The 21,276-nt window shown below is 33.8% G+C and overlaps 2 protein-coding genes across 2 annotated transcripts; both read right to left on the bottom strand.

Moving 5' to 3' along the window:
* Positions 1 to 8,289: 8,289 nt before the first annotated feature.
* On the bottom strand, positions 8,290 to 13,407 carry LOC107780701 (uncharacterized). Its single transcript, XM_075254906.1, has 5 exons — positions 12,872 to 13,407; positions 12,661 to 12,731; positions 11,056 to 11,161; positions 9,271 to 9,403; positions 8,290 to 8,650 (listed from the first exon to the last, which is right to left on the bottom strand). Exons 1-5 carry the CDS (start codon positions 12,949 to 12,951, stop codon positions 8,438 to 8,440), a joined length of 603 nt encoding a protein of 200 aa, XP_075111007.1. The 5' UTR covers positions 12,952 to 13,407; the 3' UTR covers positions 8,290 to 8,437.
* A 520-nt stretch (positions 13,408 to 13,927) lies between these two features.
* LOC107780700 (glycerophosphodiester phosphodiesterase GDPD4) lies at positions 13,928 to 20,947 on the bottom strand. Its single transcript, XM_016601274.2, has 9 exons — positions 20,671 to 20,947; positions 19,797 to 19,883; positions 19,565 to 19,662; positions 18,810 to 18,870; positions 18,521 to 18,601; positions 18,165 to 18,257; positions 16,217 to 16,306; positions 14,759 to 14,886; positions 13,928 to 14,646 (listed from the first exon to the last, which is right to left on the bottom strand). Exons 1-9 carry the CDS (start codon positions 20,848 to 20,850, stop codon positions 14,478 to 14,480), a joined length of 987 nt encoding a protein of 328 aa, XP_016456760.1. The 5' UTR covers positions 20,851 to 20,947; the 3' UTR covers positions 13,928 to 14,477.
* Positions 20,948 to 21,276: the final 329 nt, after the last annotated feature.

The following is a 21,276-nucleotide window of genomic DNA, read 5'->3' as shown; positions in this document are numbered from 1 at the left end:
TAATGACATGACACATCTCATATTTTATATTATTTTCTTGAAAAATACTTTATATAGTTGTATCTTACTATGATTAAAGAAATATTTTGAGCACAAGTTATATGTTTTGTTCTACGAAGGTTTTACCAGAAAAAACCTGAATAACCCGAAAATCCGATATTGAAAACCCCGAGTTTTATTGGTTTGGTTTGATCTTTAGATTTAATAACCCGACACAATTGGTTTGGTTTGGTAATTGTAAAATCCGAACCAACCCGACCTATGTACACCCCTAACAAGGAGTATATTAGCTGAAAGAATTTGTGTTCAATAAGGATTATAATTATAAAAATACTTGCATGGAAAGAAAAATGTGTAAGGAGTCTTTTAAGGAAATAAATGTGGTTTCAAGGATTTAAGCTGCTCAAATATCAAAAAACTTGGTCTAATAGACGAAGTTGTTAAAGTTCTTTAATTGTTTAAAAATTTTATGATCAAAATGCTGATTACGAAAACATAAAAAATTCTTATGCTCTTACTATAGTTTTGAATTCCCATGAAAGAGAGATTCGTTGGCATGAAAGATGATAGTTTATTTTAAAAGACGCTTTGTAAAAAAAAATATTTTATTTTGATTTCTAACTCAGTGTTTGATATCCGAATCGATTAATCCAAATTCGGGTATGAAAATCTCATTTTAAAGCGCTTCCTATCAAACTAAATAATGGTCAAAGTGATATTTTTCTAGTGGAGGCTTATGCATAAACGTGTTCTAAGTATCATGGAAAGGAATACCTTTGACTTGTTAATAGTAATTTGATACACCGTACACCACGTTGTCTTGAAATGAGATATACCATAGATATTCGAATAAACCATGAGTACGGATAATCACGGGCCGCTAATCAGATTAACGTGATTATCAAGTTATTTTAATATTTAATTGAACTAGCATGTATATGATCAGGCAAGATATTAAGAACACTAAGTTTACTAAATATGCTACCTACTTTGTCCTTTTCAGACTAAGAGGGACCTACACTTATTTACTTCAATTTTTGCTTTTTCCACCTAAAGAAAAATACTGGCGTCAACTTTCGAACAACCAACATTTAATTAAGAAGATACATACTGTTGATAGAGACTGCTGTTTATTTGTTTTATTAATGTTTTTTTATATAGCAAAATATTTAAAGCTTCGAATATTAAAACAGATCTTGGCGATAAGTTAAAGGAGAAAAAATCAAAAGTTAAATCTAGTTAAAAGACCAAGAATTTGTAAGTACGCAAGGGTTAATATGCAGCGACCAGACATGGTGTAACGTATTTAGATATCATTAATTGTTCTTCTTATCATTATTCATTGCAAAAGAGCAATTAAAAAAGTAAAAGTAATACATAATCAATGAATAGACCTTCGATCCTAGGCTTTTCCTAACATGGGCAACATACTTCATCAATTATTATTTTTGTAATAACTAATTTCAGTTTGATCATCTCAATCAAGTTTTGCACCTCAAAGGAAAAAATATATATTCAACAAAATTGATGTTCCTTGCAAGCAGCAACTTGTATCAATTTTATTTAAGAAAACGTAAATGCATCTATACCGTTAAAATACTAAATAAACAAGTGGCTTGGTCCAGCATAACATTGACACTTACTGGAGCAGATCTGATCCCTTCATTTGGTGACAAAATTTATTTACCAAGTAAAGAAATTTTTTTAGTTACACCATCATTTTTACGCTTTTGTTTCTAAAATCGGTGTATTTTTTTCTTGTTTAAAATATCTATTTGTCTTGTCAGGTAACTGGTAGAATATTTTGTATGGTAAAAAAAATATATATATTATTTTGTAGAAAAGAATATTTGTCAAGTAAATATTATTGACTTCGCCCAAAGTTATTTAAGAACAAAGGAAGATGTGCAAATTTTTTTAAGTTGAATGACCATTTAAAAAATTGGAAAGTTTTATAAGTGATATGGCCTACAAGTCATTTTTACGGCACCAAAAAATTTATTTTCCGGCTGAAATGACTTTCTGAGAAAGTTGGATAACTTTATTGTTACATAAAAGTTTATAAGTGTCTTTACTTTTTTTTTTTTTTGAGCCTCCATATTAATTGAACTCATAAACTACTTACACTAGAAGATAAAAAGATATTCGCACTCGCCATAATCATGATTGACCCAAACTTTTTCAGGATATTATTAGGAAGGATACAAGTATGAAAACTTGATTAAGAAAATAAAATTAATAGATCTTTGTAAATGGACAGAACAAATAATAATAAAGAATAACATAGAAAAGATATCTTCTCCAATGTTCTACAAGTGATCCTAAACTTAGCTTTCAGAAAGGTCTTGTCTTCAAGTTTACTTAACCAAAACGATTAAAAACAAATAAAGCTGTAGACAGCTGGATCCTTTAAACCAGATTAATAATATAGTGAGTAGTATTAATAAAAAATTCATTGAAAAATACTATTTTAAAAAAGATAATATGTTGGACGGAATAATCCTTATCTCATCTAACATAACCACTTCAATGTTCATACAGACGAAACGCCCCTTCAGCTTCACCAACGATGCCCCACCAGGTCATGAAAAGACAAATGAAGAGTGTTAAAAGATAAATGTCCTTTTTGTTTTGACATCTCGTTAAGAAAATACTAAATTTTAAATAAAAATAGTTAGTATAATTAAACTATTCTTAATTAAATATTACAGCATATAGTTAATGTGAGAAGCAAAATACTTTTTAGGAATACGTACATGAAGGTAATTTAGAAAAACAAATTGACTTGTTTCTTGATTATATAAATGGATATTTATTTTGAACCAAAATAAAAAAATAAATTGTTCATTTATTGTGGACCTAAATTTTTTTTCATTCGTTAGTTGTTACCACTTGCTCTCAATTTACGTATGTTTTCGTTTAGGCCAAACATAGAGACAACCTTTTAGACTTTAATATTTGTATATTTAATGAACTTTTTAACGCAAATATATTATCTGAGCAACAACTGTTAGGATTTTACTATGACATTTTTAGCATATTTACCTTTTATTAAAGGAAGGACAAAGAGTTTAGCATAAATTTTACTTTTCCTAAAAGAAAAATATAAATCTTTTTCATATTTGACGAATCCTTTTTTGGAAGAATTTTTTTGTATTTTTATAAATTAACGATCCTTCCTTTTCATATAACAACACAATAACATCCAAAATATAGTCACTAAAGACTCTTGTTTAAAGGGAGATTTTTGTCTCAATAGTTTTTGTACTTTCTTTTATACTATTAGTTTTCTCGTATGTCAGTTAATTGAACAAACTTCATTATAATGTTCTTTTATAATATATTTTTATTTTGTTGTCTGATTTATTATTTTCAAATTTGTTTTATTAGCTTTCACACGACGCTTTATTATTTCGCTCCTAACAAAAATTAGTGAACTGACCGCATCCAGGTTTCTAGCTCCGTGCCTGTATCTTTATTAGAACTGACCGTGATCTTTCTCACTTAAGGCCAAGCTTTGAGGATATCTAGCCAAATTCTTCATTTTCTACGCGATGAACTAACACATAATCTGTTATGGAATATCCAATAGCTAACAAAAATGTTTCTGGGTCTTTTTATAATGTAAGTAAAGGCTAGTGCTTTTGAAATTAATAAACCAACAGACTTCACATTAATCACCAGCCCCTATAGAACAAATAAATATTCGTCAATTTGCGTGAAAGGTAAACATAAATAAAATTGTATATAGAGCTGAATAGTCTTCTTTTTTTAAATAAGATTTGTGATGTTTGGCTATAATTCTATACTTTGTGATGTAATAATGATAATGTATGTGATATTTGAACTTAATTGAGTTAATTTTATGTGTAAAAATATTTGGACATAAAGTAAAGAAACGTTACTCAAAGTGGTACCAAAAGCGGCAAAGTAGAGCACGAAAGAACAATGGTGCAAGGCAGCAAAATTCTAGCGCCCAGAACGCTGCAAGGCAGTGAAATTTCACCGCCCTTAACAGCACGAGGCTGAGCCAGGCGCGCCAATGCATCCGGGCTCCATAGCGTGAGGCGATACAGTTTGAGGGACTCACATGGCGCGATGCAGTGGCGTGTCTATCCGAAGCTATTTCGTTTTCTTCTCAGTTTTGGACTTGGTTACTTCAGCCTGGACTTTACCCTACCTTATAAATACTTCCTAAACTCGTTTTTGAGGGATTGGACATATTTTGGAGCAAATTATGCTATATACCCATAAAAGACAAAATATTTACCCGTATCTACCCATGTTTATTTCTATTACATTTTATACATATGCGGCACATTTATTTTACCCGCTCTATCCATTCTTATCTTTGCCATTGCTTAGCATAAAAGTTCAATTCTCAAATTCATATGCACCTCTGTTGTATCTTTTAAGTGCACCACATTTTTCTAATATGTTTTATATCTTATCATGATAATACTAATTAATACTAATTAAAAATAATATAATATAATATTTATTAAATAATATATAATATTATACAAATATATGAACCTGGAGAGCACAAGAAAATATTATTATTATTATTATTTTGAAGATTTATTGTTTGATTCTATGTGAGTCCTATAAAATATTATTTATAGTATCTACGAGTAAGCTTCCCAGATCTAAATTTTTATATGTATTTGAATATCCACCATTGTTGGGCATGAAGCTCAATTTTATTTTTGAAGATTTCTTGTTGATTCAAAGTGGGTGCTGTTAAAAAATACTTATAGTACCTTCTGGAAGTTCATACTGAAATTTGATAGCATTTGGAGCTGATTGGAGGTGAATGAGATCGAATTTTTCAGTTGAAAATCGAGGAAGAACGCAACTACTCAATAGTATACCGCTACGGTATACAATATGTTGTAGGAGGATATAGCTTTACTGCAACAGTATACTAGTATAGTTTACAATATACTGTAACGGTATATTGTAATAATCGAAGAAGAACATAGTTACCTAACAGTATACTACTACAATATACAATATACTATAGGAGTATATAGTTATACTTCAACAGTATACTATTAGAGTATACAATATATTGTTATAGTATACTGTAATAATATGCAAGATACGGTAACAGTATGATGTAATAGTATACAATATACTATAATAATATACTTATTACCCGTAAATTCACTTGCCTTTACTCTTTTAATTTGCTTTAAGCTTTTACCCAGCGTGAGAGGCAAATTGAAAATGCAAAACAAATAAAAAAAATATTATAGTACGTTATATACAAATTGAAAATGCAAAATAAAATAAAATTTTATAGTATAATGTAACGGTATACTCTTACAATTAGATCCTTTTAGAATTTTTTGAATTTTTTATTGACAAATGATATTATTTTAGTTTAATAATTGAATTCAAAAAAAATTTAATTCTTTGCGTACAATTGTATACCCTGTTGGCATAGCTATATACTATACTGATATCATATGTTAGTTAATATTTTTTGGTTGTATTAACTACATTTAATTGGTACACAATTTAATTTTTCTTTAGTAACAGTATAAAAAGGAATAATAAAAAATAGTAAAAACAATAAATGAAATTAGATTATTAAGAGAAAAAGAATATAAAAAGAAGAAGTTAAATGAAATTAAAAAAGGAAAAAAGAAAAAAATAAGAAGAAAACGAGAAAAGAAAAAAAATGAAGCATATAAATAAAAAAAAATTGGAGAATAAAGAAAAACTCCCCACAAAAACTACTATGGGTAGGAAATATAATTAGTTTATGGGTACAAAAATAAATGGATAGACAAGGATAAATAGTTTTATTTTTGTGGGTAACTGTGTCATTCTCCCCATATTTTGGGAGCTCTTGAATGTTGACGTTGAACGGTTGCTTTGGTTACTTGATAATATCATATTTATTTATTTATTTTCTTAATTAATTTATGGCGTAGCTAACACTAGAATACTATTACGAATCTATAATTAAACTCAAACGTGGGAACTTTAAATTGCATATAGGATTAAATAAAGTAAGTTCTTGACTCCGGCATCAGGAATATATTTGCGATTAGGATTGACATATGCTAATTGCTTTACTTGATTACGATTAAAGGAGTTATTCATGCATGCTAGTTGAAACTGATTCTGGAGACATATAGGTATTAGATTGGCTTAAATAAGTGAGCAAATCATCAAAAGAACCTTGTGTGATGCCCTAAAAAAAATCATTAAGTGTTTGTCCTCGTTCAGTCTCTAAGTTGGATACACAACGTTATTGTGAATTCAAGTTAGAAACTTTAGATTGACGTTGTTTAACACCTTCTAATTCCTAAAACCTATGTTTCCACCCAAGAGTCAAATAGTTCTGCAAGACCTAAAATCTTGGGTTTGTGGAGGCATCATTCAAGATTTTGTGGAGCCAAATTCAGGATATCCTCGAAAGAAAAAACTTAAGTACTCCATTAAAGGTAAGTTGAGTTTACGAATTTCTACGTCAAGGGCCCGACTAGGAAATATTTGCTAATAAAATTATCTAACTATTATTGGGGACTCGAGGGTGAGTCATTTTGCTAGATCTGCAGTTCCTTGGAGTCACTTTTTTTCTAGCTATTATTGTTGCTTCATTCAGACAATATTGTATTATGTTTCAGTTAATTGTAATGTTATTCAGTGGTAGTCGCTCATGATATCATATTACCAGTCTTTGGGAGTGTTATAGTAGTATTTTTTACTGTATTTAATTTATTATTATTTATCTATGTTTGATCTTAAATATTATTTTTACTCTTGTTTAAGAGTGTTATTATTACTGTGTTGGTGGATTTGGCTCGCCTAGCCGGCGATGCTAGGTGTCATCACATCCTTGGCAGGATTTGAATCATGACAAAGTGATAGGAGAGCCTAAGTTCGTAGATTCTACGAATCATGAGCATGTTTAATCCGCGGGAGCATAGTGATAAAACTCCATCTTTTCTAGAGATATCTTAATTATAAAATTGAGGTCCATCAGATCAAGAAACATATTGTATATAAAAATTGAATTTCAACTTCAACTTCCTTTTTCAACAGGTAAATTAATCAAACCCAATCAACCTAGCACTCTAGATTCAAGTTACAATAAGTTTTTTCAATAATTTTTAACTTCACTTAGTCGTTTTAGAGTAAGGTTATCCAGATCTGAGTTGAACTTCGAGTACTGATGCTCCTTCAATAGTGTTCTGAGACTCGCCGCAGCAATAGACCAATTTGAGTACAAAACCCAGATGTATTCATCCAACAAACGATCATGATTTTGAAAAACTTCAACTCCAAATTTAGACACTCATCAATCGAAATTGAATTTTCTAGCTTTAATCTCTCCACTGAGCAATGCTATCGATTTCGTCATCAATGCCGGCGGAAGCACTTTCAAGATATATACAAAGTAGGTTAAGTTGGATAAGATTTAAAATTATGGGCCAACATTGGTTATAATGTTTGGGAGAAATTCAAAAATAGCCAGATTTACAACTGGTCGTTCAAAATTAGCCCGGTTTCAAAAGTAATCGAAATTTAGCCATTTTTTATGTAAAGATAAATTTGAGCGAAAACATTGTTCAAAACCCGAAAAATACGCCAGTATATTATGCTGGAGTTCCAGCATAAGTATACTTGAACTCCAGTATATTATACTGGAGTTCCAGGGTAAGTATGCTGGAACTCCATCATATTATGATGGAGTTCCAGCATAAGTACACTAGAACTCCAGCATAATATACTGGAGTTCCAACAAGTATACCGGTCCAGCATAACAACAACAACAACAACGACCCAGTATAATCCCACAAGTGGGGTCTGGGGAGGGTAATATGTACGCAGACCTTACCCCTACCCCGAAGGGTAGTTCGGGGTAGGGATACCGGTCCAGCATAATATACTGGAATTTGGAGCACCGGTGCTCCAGTCTCCAGTATATTATATTGGACCCAACAAAGTATACCGGTCCAGCATAATATGCTGGAGTTCATTGACTTGGTAAACGCTGGCTATTTTTGAATGACCAGTCCGAAAACTGGCTATACCGTGCTATTTTTACTATAATGTTGGGTCAACTGTATTTTCATGTAATTCTTTCTTTACAAATTCAAAACAGGTAAAAAGAAGTTGAGAAACATTATAGTTTCTTGACATTTTTATTCCCTTTTACCTTTCTTTGTGGCCTTGAGGGAGACAGTTGAGAAATATTATAAGATTGCAAGAAATACTCGTTAAATATATTGCTAAATTTACAGAAACTACTTGCTTACTATAGTAGGATAACCAAAATAGACACCATAATTTCAATATCACTTGTAACAGTTTTCAATGGATTTTAAACTTGATACATGTACAGAAATGCCGGAATTCTTGATGTTCCATTACAAGAACTACTAAAGAGTAGCTAATACATTAGTTTCAAAGAACATTATACATCCCTCACTTTAACCCTGACTTCTGTAAGGGGTTGAACAGCCTTTTTTGGGCTTGAAGAAACAATCTTCTTCGGACTTGAAGGAACACTATTGATTTTGATTGGTTGACCGCTACTGAATTTACGAACCAAGAATGTGAAACATGGTAAAAACAGTACATAAAGCCCTGCCAGGATGAATGGAGTAGCAACAAGCCAGCCCAACAACTGTAAAATAGTTCATAAGTTCAGTAATTGAAAATCAGCAACAGAAGGACATCTTTCCCTTGCCTTATCAAAAAAGAAAAGAGATACGAAGGAACAGATGGGAAGCATTCAGGATCAGAATGGAGATTGTACAAAAGACACCCTCTATTAATTTTTCAATAGAGGTTTGACTTGGAAGTTAAACAAAGTTCCAATAAAACTTTTGGCGAATGCACAGTGACTGTAAATATCACAGCCATAAAGATGCTAATAAATTTGCATGTTCCATTGGCAAGTCATACATATGTATTTAAAACATATATGCATGGAAACTATTGACTTCGTGAACAGTCAACAAACAGGATCAGAAAAGTGTGAAATCTATTGGAAAACCAAAAAAGCAACCTTGTTTCCCTTCAAATAATTAATTATCACCACACCACACCACAGCTTTTGTTAGCACAATCAAAGAAAACTGACAAGTCCGTCTCTGTTGAAAAAAAATTCTAACTCAATATATAAAGCAGATACTGACTGTGGAAGGCTCAAGAAGTAGATCATCAGTGCAACAATCAGAAGTAGATACTGATATGAGAAAGACAGGGAAGAAAAGATGCTTGAAATGAAGCTTCTTTACTCACCGCATGGAAAATGCTCAGCAAGACTTCCCATGAAGCCTGACCAGTCAAGACCTGCTTTAATGCATCAGAGGTCAAAGCAAAATGAGATCCACCACTCACGGCTTCTCCCAAACGTAGGAACGGAATCACTAAACTGCAAAGTGAAGCACATCAAGCATTGAGGATATAAAGAATGTATCGAGAAAAAATATAATGAAAAAACATGGTTCAGAGGAAGGCTGGAAAATCAGTATTAAAGCAATTAATAGCTTTCACTATAGACCTCAATTCACCACTCATTTAGACAACCCTCCATCTTATCTCATTGTTCCAACAAAACCCCCCCCGGAAAAAAAAAATGTTACATTATGTTCCACACAGGCACACATAAAGTATGCATGTAGACCTGCATAAGAGATAACGGAATCCGCCAAGAACATCCTGCTGAAGAAGTCATCACAGGTTCAGACTTTTGAGAACAGAAGTTGATCATACCCCTTGTAAACATCACAGGCAGGAATAATGAATCCTCCGCCCAAGCCAAAAAATAAGGTCTATACATTTTGTCCCCATTACTTCTTTGCCATGCAAATTTTATTGACAAACAGGTACTAACTCCATATACAAGGAGTATACAAGAGAACCTACATAAGAATGTCAATGCTCATATTTTTTGTTTCCTTAAGTTGAATGCTTAGATTTGTATTCTGTTTGATAGTTAAGAGCTGAACTTGCTTCATTGCCACATCAAGTTTTATAAACAGAAAAGACAAAAATCACTCCTGAAATTGAAGTGGTTGCTCACATGGGTAGAAAATTCATATACATGAAAAGAACGTCTTGCATTTTTACTGAGTATATAAAAGAAGAACAGCAAACAGATTTTTGCAGATGCTCTATTCAAACATGAGGCATAGTGAAACAGAAGCAAACTTTGTGACAGTGCAGATACATAAGCATTGACTTATTTTATTCCTCAATCTCTTAGATGCAACAGAACTCTTTGTGTCTATCTACTCAGAAAATGGTGAAAGAAGTCTGAGCAACAAGAACATCTCTGGCAGAACCAAATATTAAAAGATATATCCCTCTATTCCATTGGTTTGTTCCAAAAAGAATGGTACCTTTTTATATTTGTAGATATTTTAACTTTAAATTTTCAATTTTACTCGTCATGACTGTTGGCAAATATAAGGGAAAAGGTAAAAAAATATTATGTTGAGAGGAAAGACAATATTACTACATTATTTATTTATGAGCAGATATACAAATTGGTTGGGTCATGCTAGGCACTGGCTAAGAAATGATTTCAGCAATGTGACAGTTTCCTCAGGATTAAACAAGCATTCCTCTAACAGAGAGGGAACATGAACATCAAAATTTAAATAACAAACCAGCTAGTCAGAAAAGGAGAATAACAGAAAAGCAGTTAAATGTCTGTAGAAGAAATGAACACTAGAAGAAAATTGGACGTGAGAAAGAATTGGCTGAAGAAGGTTTCTTATTGCATATGATTGCCAACGAAAAGATCTATTTATCGGATAAAATTAGGCATTTAATCATGACAAGTCACTTATCCAAACCTTTTGATGCAAAATGCCACTTTAATTTAAAAACTGTGTTGTGTCAAACACTACCACATAAATTGAAAGGGAGGGAAGTCATAGGAATCCATATTTCAGAATTCAGGGTCAGGTGATATCTACTCAATCACTAAAAAGGATTTGGAACAAACTACGTAAACTTAGAGGGGGGGGGGGGGTGAAAAATAATAACTGTTCTAGTCAAAGCCCCTCTGTTCAGTACCTCAACTCAACTGGAGTAGCAATGAAGTTGGCCAAGAACACAGTTGGTGCATGACACGAGGATCCAAGTACTGCAATAGCTAACCCGCACATAAATACAGGGACCCCTGTCAAAGAAAAATAGATTGTAGATCAGGCAACTATAGGAAAAGAAACTATCCAGTTAATAATTTTTAGCCAAAAAGCTGAGAAACCATATCGAAACTTGCAGTGTAATGCCTAAAGACGTCTATGCTGATTCCGTTGACAGGATCGATCCTGTTCAAGTCTTTCCATCTTGATGGGTGTTTTGAGCTAGTCAATGAAAGTTTGAATAACTCAAATCCACATATGTATTTCATCTTTCACTGTAGTTCATGGCTAGGAAGTATTGTCAATAGACGTGCCATATTTAGCTGATAGAATAGCTTCGCGGAAAAGTATGCTGTCCACTCTATTTCATTAAGATGTTGCAAATTTCAGCATGTCAGACTGTCAGTAGTCCTATCCCTTGTGAATTCCAACTCACCTGCCTGTAAAGGTATTTGTCGCCAATTCTGTTTGTAAAGATCATGGTTCACTTCATTTTTACACCCAACATACAAGATTATTACTACTAAACCGTCTGCTCGTATCTAGAACTTTCACATACATTTCAATTTCACTTAAAGGGAATCATTAACTAAAAGCAAATTAAACTTTTAATTGACTTTCAGAAAATATTTGAGAAGTCCTAAAGTCATCCCTATAAAATTTGGGCTCATAAATCTTATGATGTTATATGTTTGCTGGTAGCTGCAATGTCATATCCAATACCAATCACCAGATTTTCCTTCAGAATTGGCTTTTAGATTGATCTGGTTTCTGCAACTTTAGAATAAATATTTTAAGTCTAATGTAAATTTGTCTTTTGCAAAAGCAATTCATATCCAGTTTTGAGATATACGAGCTCAAGACACAACCAAACTCAAAATATTGTCCAACTTTTTGGCATGTTTTGATTTGGAATGCACTAAATCTCCCGCACCAGTTGATATGGAGATTTTGAAGTGAACATCTCAATTTAGTGAGATAAAATTGTCTTTTGATTTTTCATCAGTTTGCCATATTCCACTTTCTATGGATTCAAACAAACAAAGGATTCATCTCATCAACATCTTTGTGTCCTACTTGATTGCAAGCTCACGACCTAAAGTTTCTCAATGTACTTAAAAAGAAATTAATTGATCACAAAGATAATTTTTTGCCATGAGCTCAAGGCAGTAAAGATGTAATGCTTTCACAGCAAAAGCTAAAATAAGCTGGTAGATATAAAAGACTAAATCCATTTAAATAATATTGACAAATATATATATATATTACTGCCTCCGTTTACTTTTATGTGTCATCATTTGACTTGATACAGTATTTAAAGTAGAAATTTGACTAGTGTATAATGTTAGTGGTAGTGGAAGAAAATTTCAAAGCAATAGGAGTAGTTAAAAGGTTAAATTTGATAGAGAAAACACCATATCAAAGTATAAAATTTATTTAATAATTAAGTGAATTAGAGTTGTGGAAAGTGAAAATTAGTCATATAGAGTGTCAAATAAAGTGGAACGAGGAGGGTGAAACTTGAAAGACATACCAACGATGGGAAAGATACCCAGTGTAACGCCAAGAGCCCCAGAGAATGCCAATTGCTTCGGCTCTAAACCCCTTCAAAACAAATCAATAAAACGATTTCATTCAACAACAAATATCAGCAACTCTATCTGATCCAAATAGTGTTTAAAAATACTGAATTCTGTTTACAGTAAAAGTGTAAATTGAGGGATAGAAAGGTGAAAATGCCTAACCTGCGGAGGATTTGGAGAAGAGGATCACCGATCTTCTTGTGAGTCCAATGACCCACTTTCAATCCAATCTGTTTGAGCATTATATTGAAGACCTCTTAACTATCAATTCTTCCACTTCACATTCAATGGTCAACTCAAACTGATTGGAACCAAATGGAGTCGCAATCGCACGTTCTGGTGAAATTACTGGAAATGAATAGCAAAAAGAATCAATCACGTTCAGGATTTAAACAGAAGGACCTGATATTGAATGAGATTCTTATATGGACTTTTTATTTATTACAGATGGCTCTTCCTCCAAGACTTTTTACATTACTCTTGATTGAACTAGAAGGAACAAAACGATGTCGTATGCTGGTTCCGAAAACGTGTGAGTTGATAAAGCTTTGTTTTAGATCTCTAATGAGAAACAGGAGAAAGACAAAGAAACAGGGGAATCTAATCTCCCTCACTTCCACCCCGCCAAAGACTCCCTGATCTCAAGCAACTCCAAAAATAGTATACTAACTTTTTGTTATTCTTTCACATGACATGGAAAAGGGGCCAGCTAAACTAGACTTGTATTTTTCATTTCTGTTAATTTAACTGATAAGGGGAAGGAGCCTTAGCGTAACTGGTAAAGTTGCTGCTATGTGACCGGTCACAGGTTCAAACCGTGGAAACAGCCGCTTGCATAAATGCAGGGTAAGGCTGTCTACAACAGGCCCTTGTGGTTCGGCCCGTCCCCAACCATGTGCATAGCCGGAACAAAATGCACTGGGCTGTCATTTTTTTTTTCAACTGATAAGGGGCTCATAATTTGAACTTATCTAATCGTGCTATAAATTATAAATTCCACTTGCATATAGTATATGCCCGCATTTTGTTGAGTAAAGAACCTTTCACAATGTACATTCATTTTGCAGAAGAATTTAACTGACGTTGCAACAATAGACTAAAATGCACTGATAGCACTGTCGTGTAAACTCCTTTCCAGAAAAGTTCATCCGCTAATGTACGAATGAAAGAGGAACAAGCAGATATAACATATCGTTCCTAATAATCAAGCTGAAAAAATATGAATCAGAAAGCAAAGGGCATATCTTGCATAAGAACGGGTATTTGTTGCTTAAAGAGCATAGCAGTACAACAACAATCATCTCCTCTACACAAAATAATACTGGCTGATCTAAGGCCTCGTCTGACAGGAAAGTATAGTGCTCCCAACCTTTTTCATTTTAGCTTCAAATTGCTGGCCTGCTAATAGCCTATTGGTACCATTACACGAAGCCCTTTTAACCATAGCTATCAGCAATCTCTCCTAAAGCTGAACTTCCGTGTACATTTCAGCATCATCCAATCCGTAGCTGGCAAATGTGGTGCTGCTCCAGCATGTCAAGCTGATAATGCGACCAAAGTACATTTTAATGCTGTATCAATTAGCTGATTGGTGTAGTCGTTCTGTGTCATCCTTTTTTTTTGTCTTCTAAACACAAACTATTTGAACAAATAATATTTTGCATTTGTAAAACTGAAGCCTCTCCCGCTTGCATTCCTTGGATTACTTATCCCATTTCACTTGCAGAGCGCAAATTTTGGTTTATCTTTTGAAAAATATAACTTGTCCTCAAGTGGACAAAGAAAAACCTTCCTCGAGGCATTGTGTCCTCACATCTTGCATAAGGCGTTGAAGTAGAGATGGATTGCTCGTAACAATAGCATCCACCCGCTCAAATAACATTTTCTTCATTGAGTCCTCATCATCAACAGTCCATGCATAAACCTTTTTATTCCTCCTGTTGCAATAAAGAAATGGAGAAATCACAAGGTTAGATGGCTGCAGTTGTGGACCAAAAACGAGTGCCATTACGATGCAGGTATGGACACAAAACAGATTAAACTTCATACCCATGGAGGATTTTCATGAGTTTCTCATCAATTAAAGGATGGTAAACACCAACAACTGCAGCACCTCGCATTCTCAATAACTTCATTCCAGTTCCTGTTGAAGGATCTATCATGACAATGTAACCTACCTGCAGAACCACCAAACATCACATTCGCATAAACCAAGCTACGATCAATTCAGCTTATGTAGAATGGAGTTTATAGGAATAACACTTAAGTCGGTAAGTTTATGATCTAAAAGAGATGGTAAACCTACAACAAATCTAGTGTACACTAGTCGAGCTACTGTTTTAGTTTTAATCTTTAGGTCCGCAAAAGTATTAATCTGTCCCAATAAAAGTGTCTTAATTTTCACTTTAGGCTGTCTCAAAATCGACTCCACTTTCATGGAGACTTCTCTTATTTGTCAATACTTTTTCGTCATGCTATTATCAAACAGAGAATATTGGTACCACTTTTATTCTAAAAATAGTCAAAATTATTCAAAAAAATCAACTTTACCTCAACTTTCGGACACCCTTTCATTCAACTAAGACAGAATCCAATTTTTCCTTAATAGTCCGTGTCCAAAACAAATCAGACACCAAATTCAGAACAGACAGAGTACAATTTTGAAGAATAGCAATAGACACCATCCAGAAAGTGTCTATTTCGTTAAGTTATACAGAGCAACCACAGCAGAGACTCAAGAAGCTTAGACCTCATTGAACTTGTTCCTTACATTGCCACCTCTCCTGCCACACTCAGGGGTCGTTTGGTTGCCGGTTAGAGTTATGCTGGTATTAGTTATACATGTATTAGTTATGCAGATATTAGTTGCGTATGTATCGGTTATGAAGGAATACGTAATGCAGGGATTAGTTATGCAGGGATAATTTATGCAATATTGAGTTATGTTGGGATTAGTTATGCGGTAGTTATTTAATGATTAGTAATAGAAATAATGTGACTGTTATTTATTATTAGCTTACTTTATTTTATTAAAATTGTTAGTATAGTTTAAATATATTTTTTTAAGCAAAAAAATACAAGTTTGAATAAAGGGTATATATTCTTGTCATTTTGTGTTTTAATACAAGTATTACTAATACGTGTATAAGTTATTCCACCTTCTACCTTGCATAAATAATACATAGATTTACTTAAAACTTATACATGTATTAGTTATGCGGAAAAGAAAAACATGAACCAAACATTATATCAGGGTACAAGTACAGTTGGATTTGAGCTAACCCAGCATTCTTTCATAGGTTAAATGGAAATTTAGCAAAATAATGTCAAGAACATGAGATTTCAGAAATAGTTTCCTCCATTTGCAAGACCAACATTGCACGAAAAGACTGCAAAAGCATCAGCAAAGACCAATATTATCTGTGTCCTAAGTCACTTCAAAAATGGTTGACATGCAAGGAAATGAGAAGTTGTGTACTCCGAGCAGAAGAAAAAACTAGTTGTTACCATAACATCTGACGACAGTTTCATCACATCTCTTGAGAAACTGTCACTTTTAGCCCATACAAGGCAATTCTTACAGCCTGTGTTCTCGACCTGTAAAATTTTAAAGAGAGAGAGAGAGCACAGCACAAACATCAGTCACGTGGGAAAACATACATTTAAGTTGCATAGACAACAAGGTCAGTGACATACACCATCCATTACCTATAATGGCACTTATGCATGCAATTAGCAGTCTTTTTATAACCACATGCAATTAATTAGCTGTCTTCAAAAGCCAGAAAGATAATTAACTCCAGATAAAGGAAAAGCTGATCATCCATAGTGACTACCAAAAGTTGTAACTTTCTATCGGGATGAAATAAGTGGCGTAGCCAGGAATCATGCCAAGGGTGTTCAAATTAAACAAGTCAATAATTTTTTTTGTTGATGAATAGTGTACCAAAATTTTTAAAACCAAACTAAGCAATATTTAGGTAAACAATAAAAATACTTGTAATCGGACAAAAATTTTATAAATCAAAATTAACATAAAAAAGACAACAATAGAAATTTTACTAATAAAAGTAAGCATAAAATTAAAGGAAAGAGAAAGTCGAGAGTGTTTGTAGTCTGTACTCTGTAGAGATCTTTTGTTGAAGAAATTTTTGTAGAGCTTGCCTTTTAAATTATAAAAATAACTTTTAATTAAAAAACTACTTTTAAGATTAGTTGTTTCTCTTTATATAAATTTTAAGTTTTAAGAGTTATTTTATTTTATAAAAATTAGATTGAAAAAGAGTCAAATAGACCATACACACGGTGGTTTCTGTTTAATTTTGGCAAATAAAATGGACATATAGCTTTGAACTCCTGAACAACATATCATTGAGAACACCCTGGACTGCTAGACTGTCCCACTCAACTATGTTAAGGGTGTTCAAAATATAACATTTGACCATATAAAAGTACTCTATCTGTTCCAGTTTATGTGAACCTATTTCCTTTTTGGTCCGTTCCAAAAAGAATGACCCCTTTCTAAATTTAGTAACAATTTAGCTTAAACGTACAATTCTATCCTTAATGATAAGCTTTTATAATCACACAAATACTCTGGGCCCCTTTTTGATTTGTTTAGGACCACAAATTCCAAAAGTCTTTCATTTTTTCTTAAACTCCGTGCCCAGTCAAACAGGTTCACATAAATTGGAATGGAAGGAGTAATATTTAACTTATATACACAGTATAATTTTCCAACGAAGTGTGGTCGCTTGACCACCCTTGGTACAATGTCGCTACGCAACTGGATGAAATCCATAAGAAAGCATGAAACAAGTTCCCCTACTCCCACGTAAAAGCTAATAAGACGGACCATATAATATGTCTCAATCAGATGCTCCTACAGAAGTAGATATGAACTTCTTCTTCTTCCGCAACTCAAAAGAAAGGAAGGCAAAAACAGAAGAAGAAAGAGGTGAGATAGAAATAAACTTCTTGGAGTTAACCGCTGGGTTGCAAGTGCAAGTATTATAAAGAACCCACCACCTAGGCTAATATTTTCACCAAAAAGAGAAACCATATGATACATGTTCAAGTAAATTTTGTGCCCACAGTAAGGTAGTAACTATTTGGAAGAATGGGAACAACTGTTGGAATATCCCCCAGTCAGAGCCCAGATAAGTAGAGTAGTTGTAGCCCAACTATGTATTTAACTGCTGTTGTAATGAGTTGAGCCCAATTCTTTCATTTTGCAATTATTTGGTACCGTAGATTGGGTTGGTTATTAGCTAGTTGGGTTGGGATACTAGGTCTATATATAAGGCCATCCAAAAACTAGTATTGTGCAGTTGCTATTTTCATTTTTTCAGATGCAATAATATTTCTCTCATTTTCTTTCTCGTTTCAGACCTAACCCTAACACAAAGTTCTTCGATTTCATCTCATTTTCCGTTGCTAACAACAAAAGACTTACAATAGAAAGAAGATCCTTTGCGAACTCTTTCTCATCCAGCGGGAAACCAACTTTTGCATCAAGAATTACTCGCCGGACGGAACCTGATATCAACTGAAGGAAATGAAAAGCCAAGTTAGTAAACAAATAGCGAAAAAGCCTATTTCCGGAAACAACAAAAGGAATGCCATGCAGGTATGTATTGTTTTGACAATGAATTAAATGGACAGCATGAATATCTCCAGTAGCTGCCACAAAAATTACACACTAGTGGGAGATAAAACAGTTACTTTTATTTTCTTGAAAGAGATGTAGAAAGAGGAGAATGAAAGGGGCACGGAGTGAGAGAACAGTACAAGCTTGGATTTTCTGAGTACCTTTAATGCATCTTCAACTGTTGGAACAGTTAGATCATGATGCTCCAACTTAAGCTGATGAACTGCATCGAGCTCTTTAATCTGCAAATACAAAGTGAAGAAATCACATTCAACACTCTACTCTAAAATGTTCTGTGATGTATGCCAGTTTGTTGGATGGAAGCAAAATCAAATGCATTGGAACTATTGAAATACAAGATGTCAGTAAATAAATTTTTTTAAATGCATGGCAAAATAGGATCGAATATTTGCTTCAGTCAATCAACATTAAAAATCTATCGGTTCCCACCTCTTTTGAGCTTAAGTGTGAAACTTTAGAATTGTTATTCCCAGTTATCCGTTGCAAATCCCTGCCTGCGACATGTGAAATCAATGCTCCAGACTACTAAAACAGTGAGAAACAATTGTTATCATGAAATTCCAAATGAATGTCATAAAATATGTCCCCTCTTATCTTCTTGCAGGAAATAGCTCTAAACTACGAAGTGTGGAATCAAATCTTAGGCTGTATTCCCAGTGAGGAATGAAATCTACATGCCTGCCTGGTCAAGGCCAGCTTTGACCCAAAATATGTAAGGAAAATCCAGAGAAAACAAGTATTCGCTTAGAGAACAATTTATGATTGAAGCTGGACTGTAATATCTTGTAGAAAATATCAATTGAATGGGTTTCCAAACATGCATGGTTCCTACCATTTCCCAGTATACATTTCTTCTACTCTATTTCATATTCACAAACATTCTTTTACCACTTTAAACTTTGTTTTTTATGCGAATACTTGGAAATTGAATAAGGTTGATCTTTTGTCCTTGAAATCTTTTGTTTTCATCCATGTGACCTTTCTCCAAGCATAAAGTAAATATCTATACAGTAGCAATGCTTATTTTGGAAAAATATTTGATACGTCAATGTTCAAAAAGATTTTCGGCACCACCTTTATCGTTATAGCACAATGCATATATGAACAAAGTTTTGTCGCAAATTCTAAACCTTTAGGTGTAAACGTGTCGCTAACTGGTTTCCCTGTGTTTTAAGCCCACATACCGGTCATGGAGGGAAAACAACACACCATCTGAAGAACGAGAAACATCAATCTCAATGCAGTCAGCCTGAGAATCAAGAGCAGTTCGGTATGCAGCCATCTACATGAAGGGTAAGATTATCAGAATTCCAAATAATGAAGTTGGGAATCATTTTACGACAAATTAAAAATGAACAATATCAGCCAATGAAGATGTTTCCCGGAATGACTCAACCAAAAGAATAGAATTCCTACAGTGTTGGGAAAGGCCTTCGACGAATCACCTCCATGAGCACAGACCAGAGGAAGACTGTTCAGCCAACTACATTTCTGTGATTGCATCTGCACAATTATGTTTACATTATTCCTCTGCATGTTTAGCGAACCTACCATATGCAGGAATTCAAATAGTTCACTCATGCAGTAAGAAATACAAACAGCTGTTAGAACCAGAAACCTATAAACAATATGTTATATGAACTATTTAGTGAGACATACAAATCTCCCCAGAAAATTAAACTAAGATATATAGGTCTCAACACTGATTCATTATCAGAAGGAAAATATATTAAATAATTATCTAGGATTTCAAGTCTCTACTCCTTCGAGGTAGGGTAAGGTCTGCGAACACACTATCCTCCTCAAACCCCACTAATGGGATTTTACTGGGTTGTTGTTGTTAGAGCAGAGATAGTACCAAATATCTGTAGGCAAGTGATACGGCCAAGGACTAACCAAAGGACTTCAAAGAATTTACTCATTCATTTACCAAATTAAACCCCAAAACTCCAATCTGGAGGAAAAAACAATTAAGGCAAACAACTAACTGATTGTCTGCACCTTTCTTCGCAATGCTATCGTGTTTGTCTAACAAATGCATGATTATATCAGTTAATGGCACCAAACAATGGAGAAAAAATTCATCAGACCAAAATTTCCAGATTCTATAAGAATTGTGAAACATTATGCACCAATACCATAAGCTTTGTTTTCGTTTTGCACTTTTCCTTTTTCTCTCTTTTGGTGATAATGACAAGCCATTGATTAACTCGGATAAAGTGAACGTATTAGCAACTGTGTTTTCAATATGAATACCTAAAAGTTATATGAGAAGGAAAGAGAATAAAACCTGATGGAATCGACGGAGACGAAAATGGAAGTAAATAGGGGGGATAATGGCGATGAGGGCGAGGCCAATGAGCAGAGATCTAAACACCTTTCTGGAAGTGAAAACACTGAGCTTTGGCTTAAGCTTTCGGGACAAGAGGCCATGCCTCTCCAACCGAAGTCGACGCTGTTGCCTGTCCATTCTCCACAATGGCACCCACCGATTTGTCCAATTCAACGGATTCCTATTGTCATTTCTTGTTGGTAGTCAATCGAGTATTTGATCGTCTTCTCCTCCTCTTCTTCTTCTTATTCCTTTCTTTTTAAGATTTGGAAACTTCAAAACGGCCCTCATACTTTCAAGAGTCGCTATCTTCGTCTATGCATCCTAAAGGAAATTCAAATGAGTCCCAATAGTTAGGCAATAACGTCAGTTATTTTCAAACCTCATAACATTCTCTTCCATTTTCCTTGATAATAACAACAACAACAACAACAACAACAACCCAGTGTAATCCCACAAGTGGGGTCTGGGGAGGGTAATATGTACGCAGACCTTACCTCTACCCCGAGGGGCAGAGAGGCTGTTTCCAGGAGACCCTCGGCTCAAAGAGGCAACAAGAGACAC

Source organism: Nicotiana tabacum, chromosome 6 (assembly GCF_000715075.1).
Source record: "Nicotiana tabacum cultivar K326 chromosome 6, ASM71507v2, whole genome shotgun sequence".
Lineage (NCBI taxonomy): Eukaryota > Viridiplantae > Streptophyta > Magnoliopsida > Solanales > Solanaceae > Nicotiana > Nicotiana tabacum.
The sequence above is the reverse complement of the archived record's forward strand: the minus strand, read 5'-3'. Positions and strand labels throughout refer to the sequence as shown.

Excerpts from the sequence above, each read along its gene's own strand:
- LOC107780701 (XM_075254906.1), bottom strand. The coding sequence starts at position 12,951 with ATGCTCAAACAGATTGGATTGAAAGTGGGTCATTGGACTCACAAGAAG. Across the intron at positions 9,404-11,055 it reads GCTACTCCAGTTGAGTTGAG|TTTAGTGATTCCGTTCCTAC; the intron begins GTACTGAACAGA and ends TTCACTTTGCAG. Across the intron at positions 8,651-9,270 it reads TGCTGAGCATTTTCCATGCG|TTGTTGGGCTGGCTTGTTGC; the intron begins GTGAGTAAAGAA and ends ACTATTTTACAG.
- LOC107780700 (XM_016601274.2), bottom strand. The coding sequence starts at position 20,850 with ATGGACAGGCAACAGCGTCGACTTCGGTTGGAGAGGCATGGCCTCTTG. Across the intron at positions 19,884-20,670 it reads GTCTCCGTCGATTCCATCAG|ATGCAATCACAGAAATGTAG; the intron begins GTTTTATTCTCT and ends ATAATTGTGCAG. Across the intron at positions 16,307-18,164 it reads CAAAGGATCTTCTTTCTATT|GTCGAGAACACAGGCTGTAA; the intron begins GTAAGTCTTTTG and ends AAAATTTTACAG.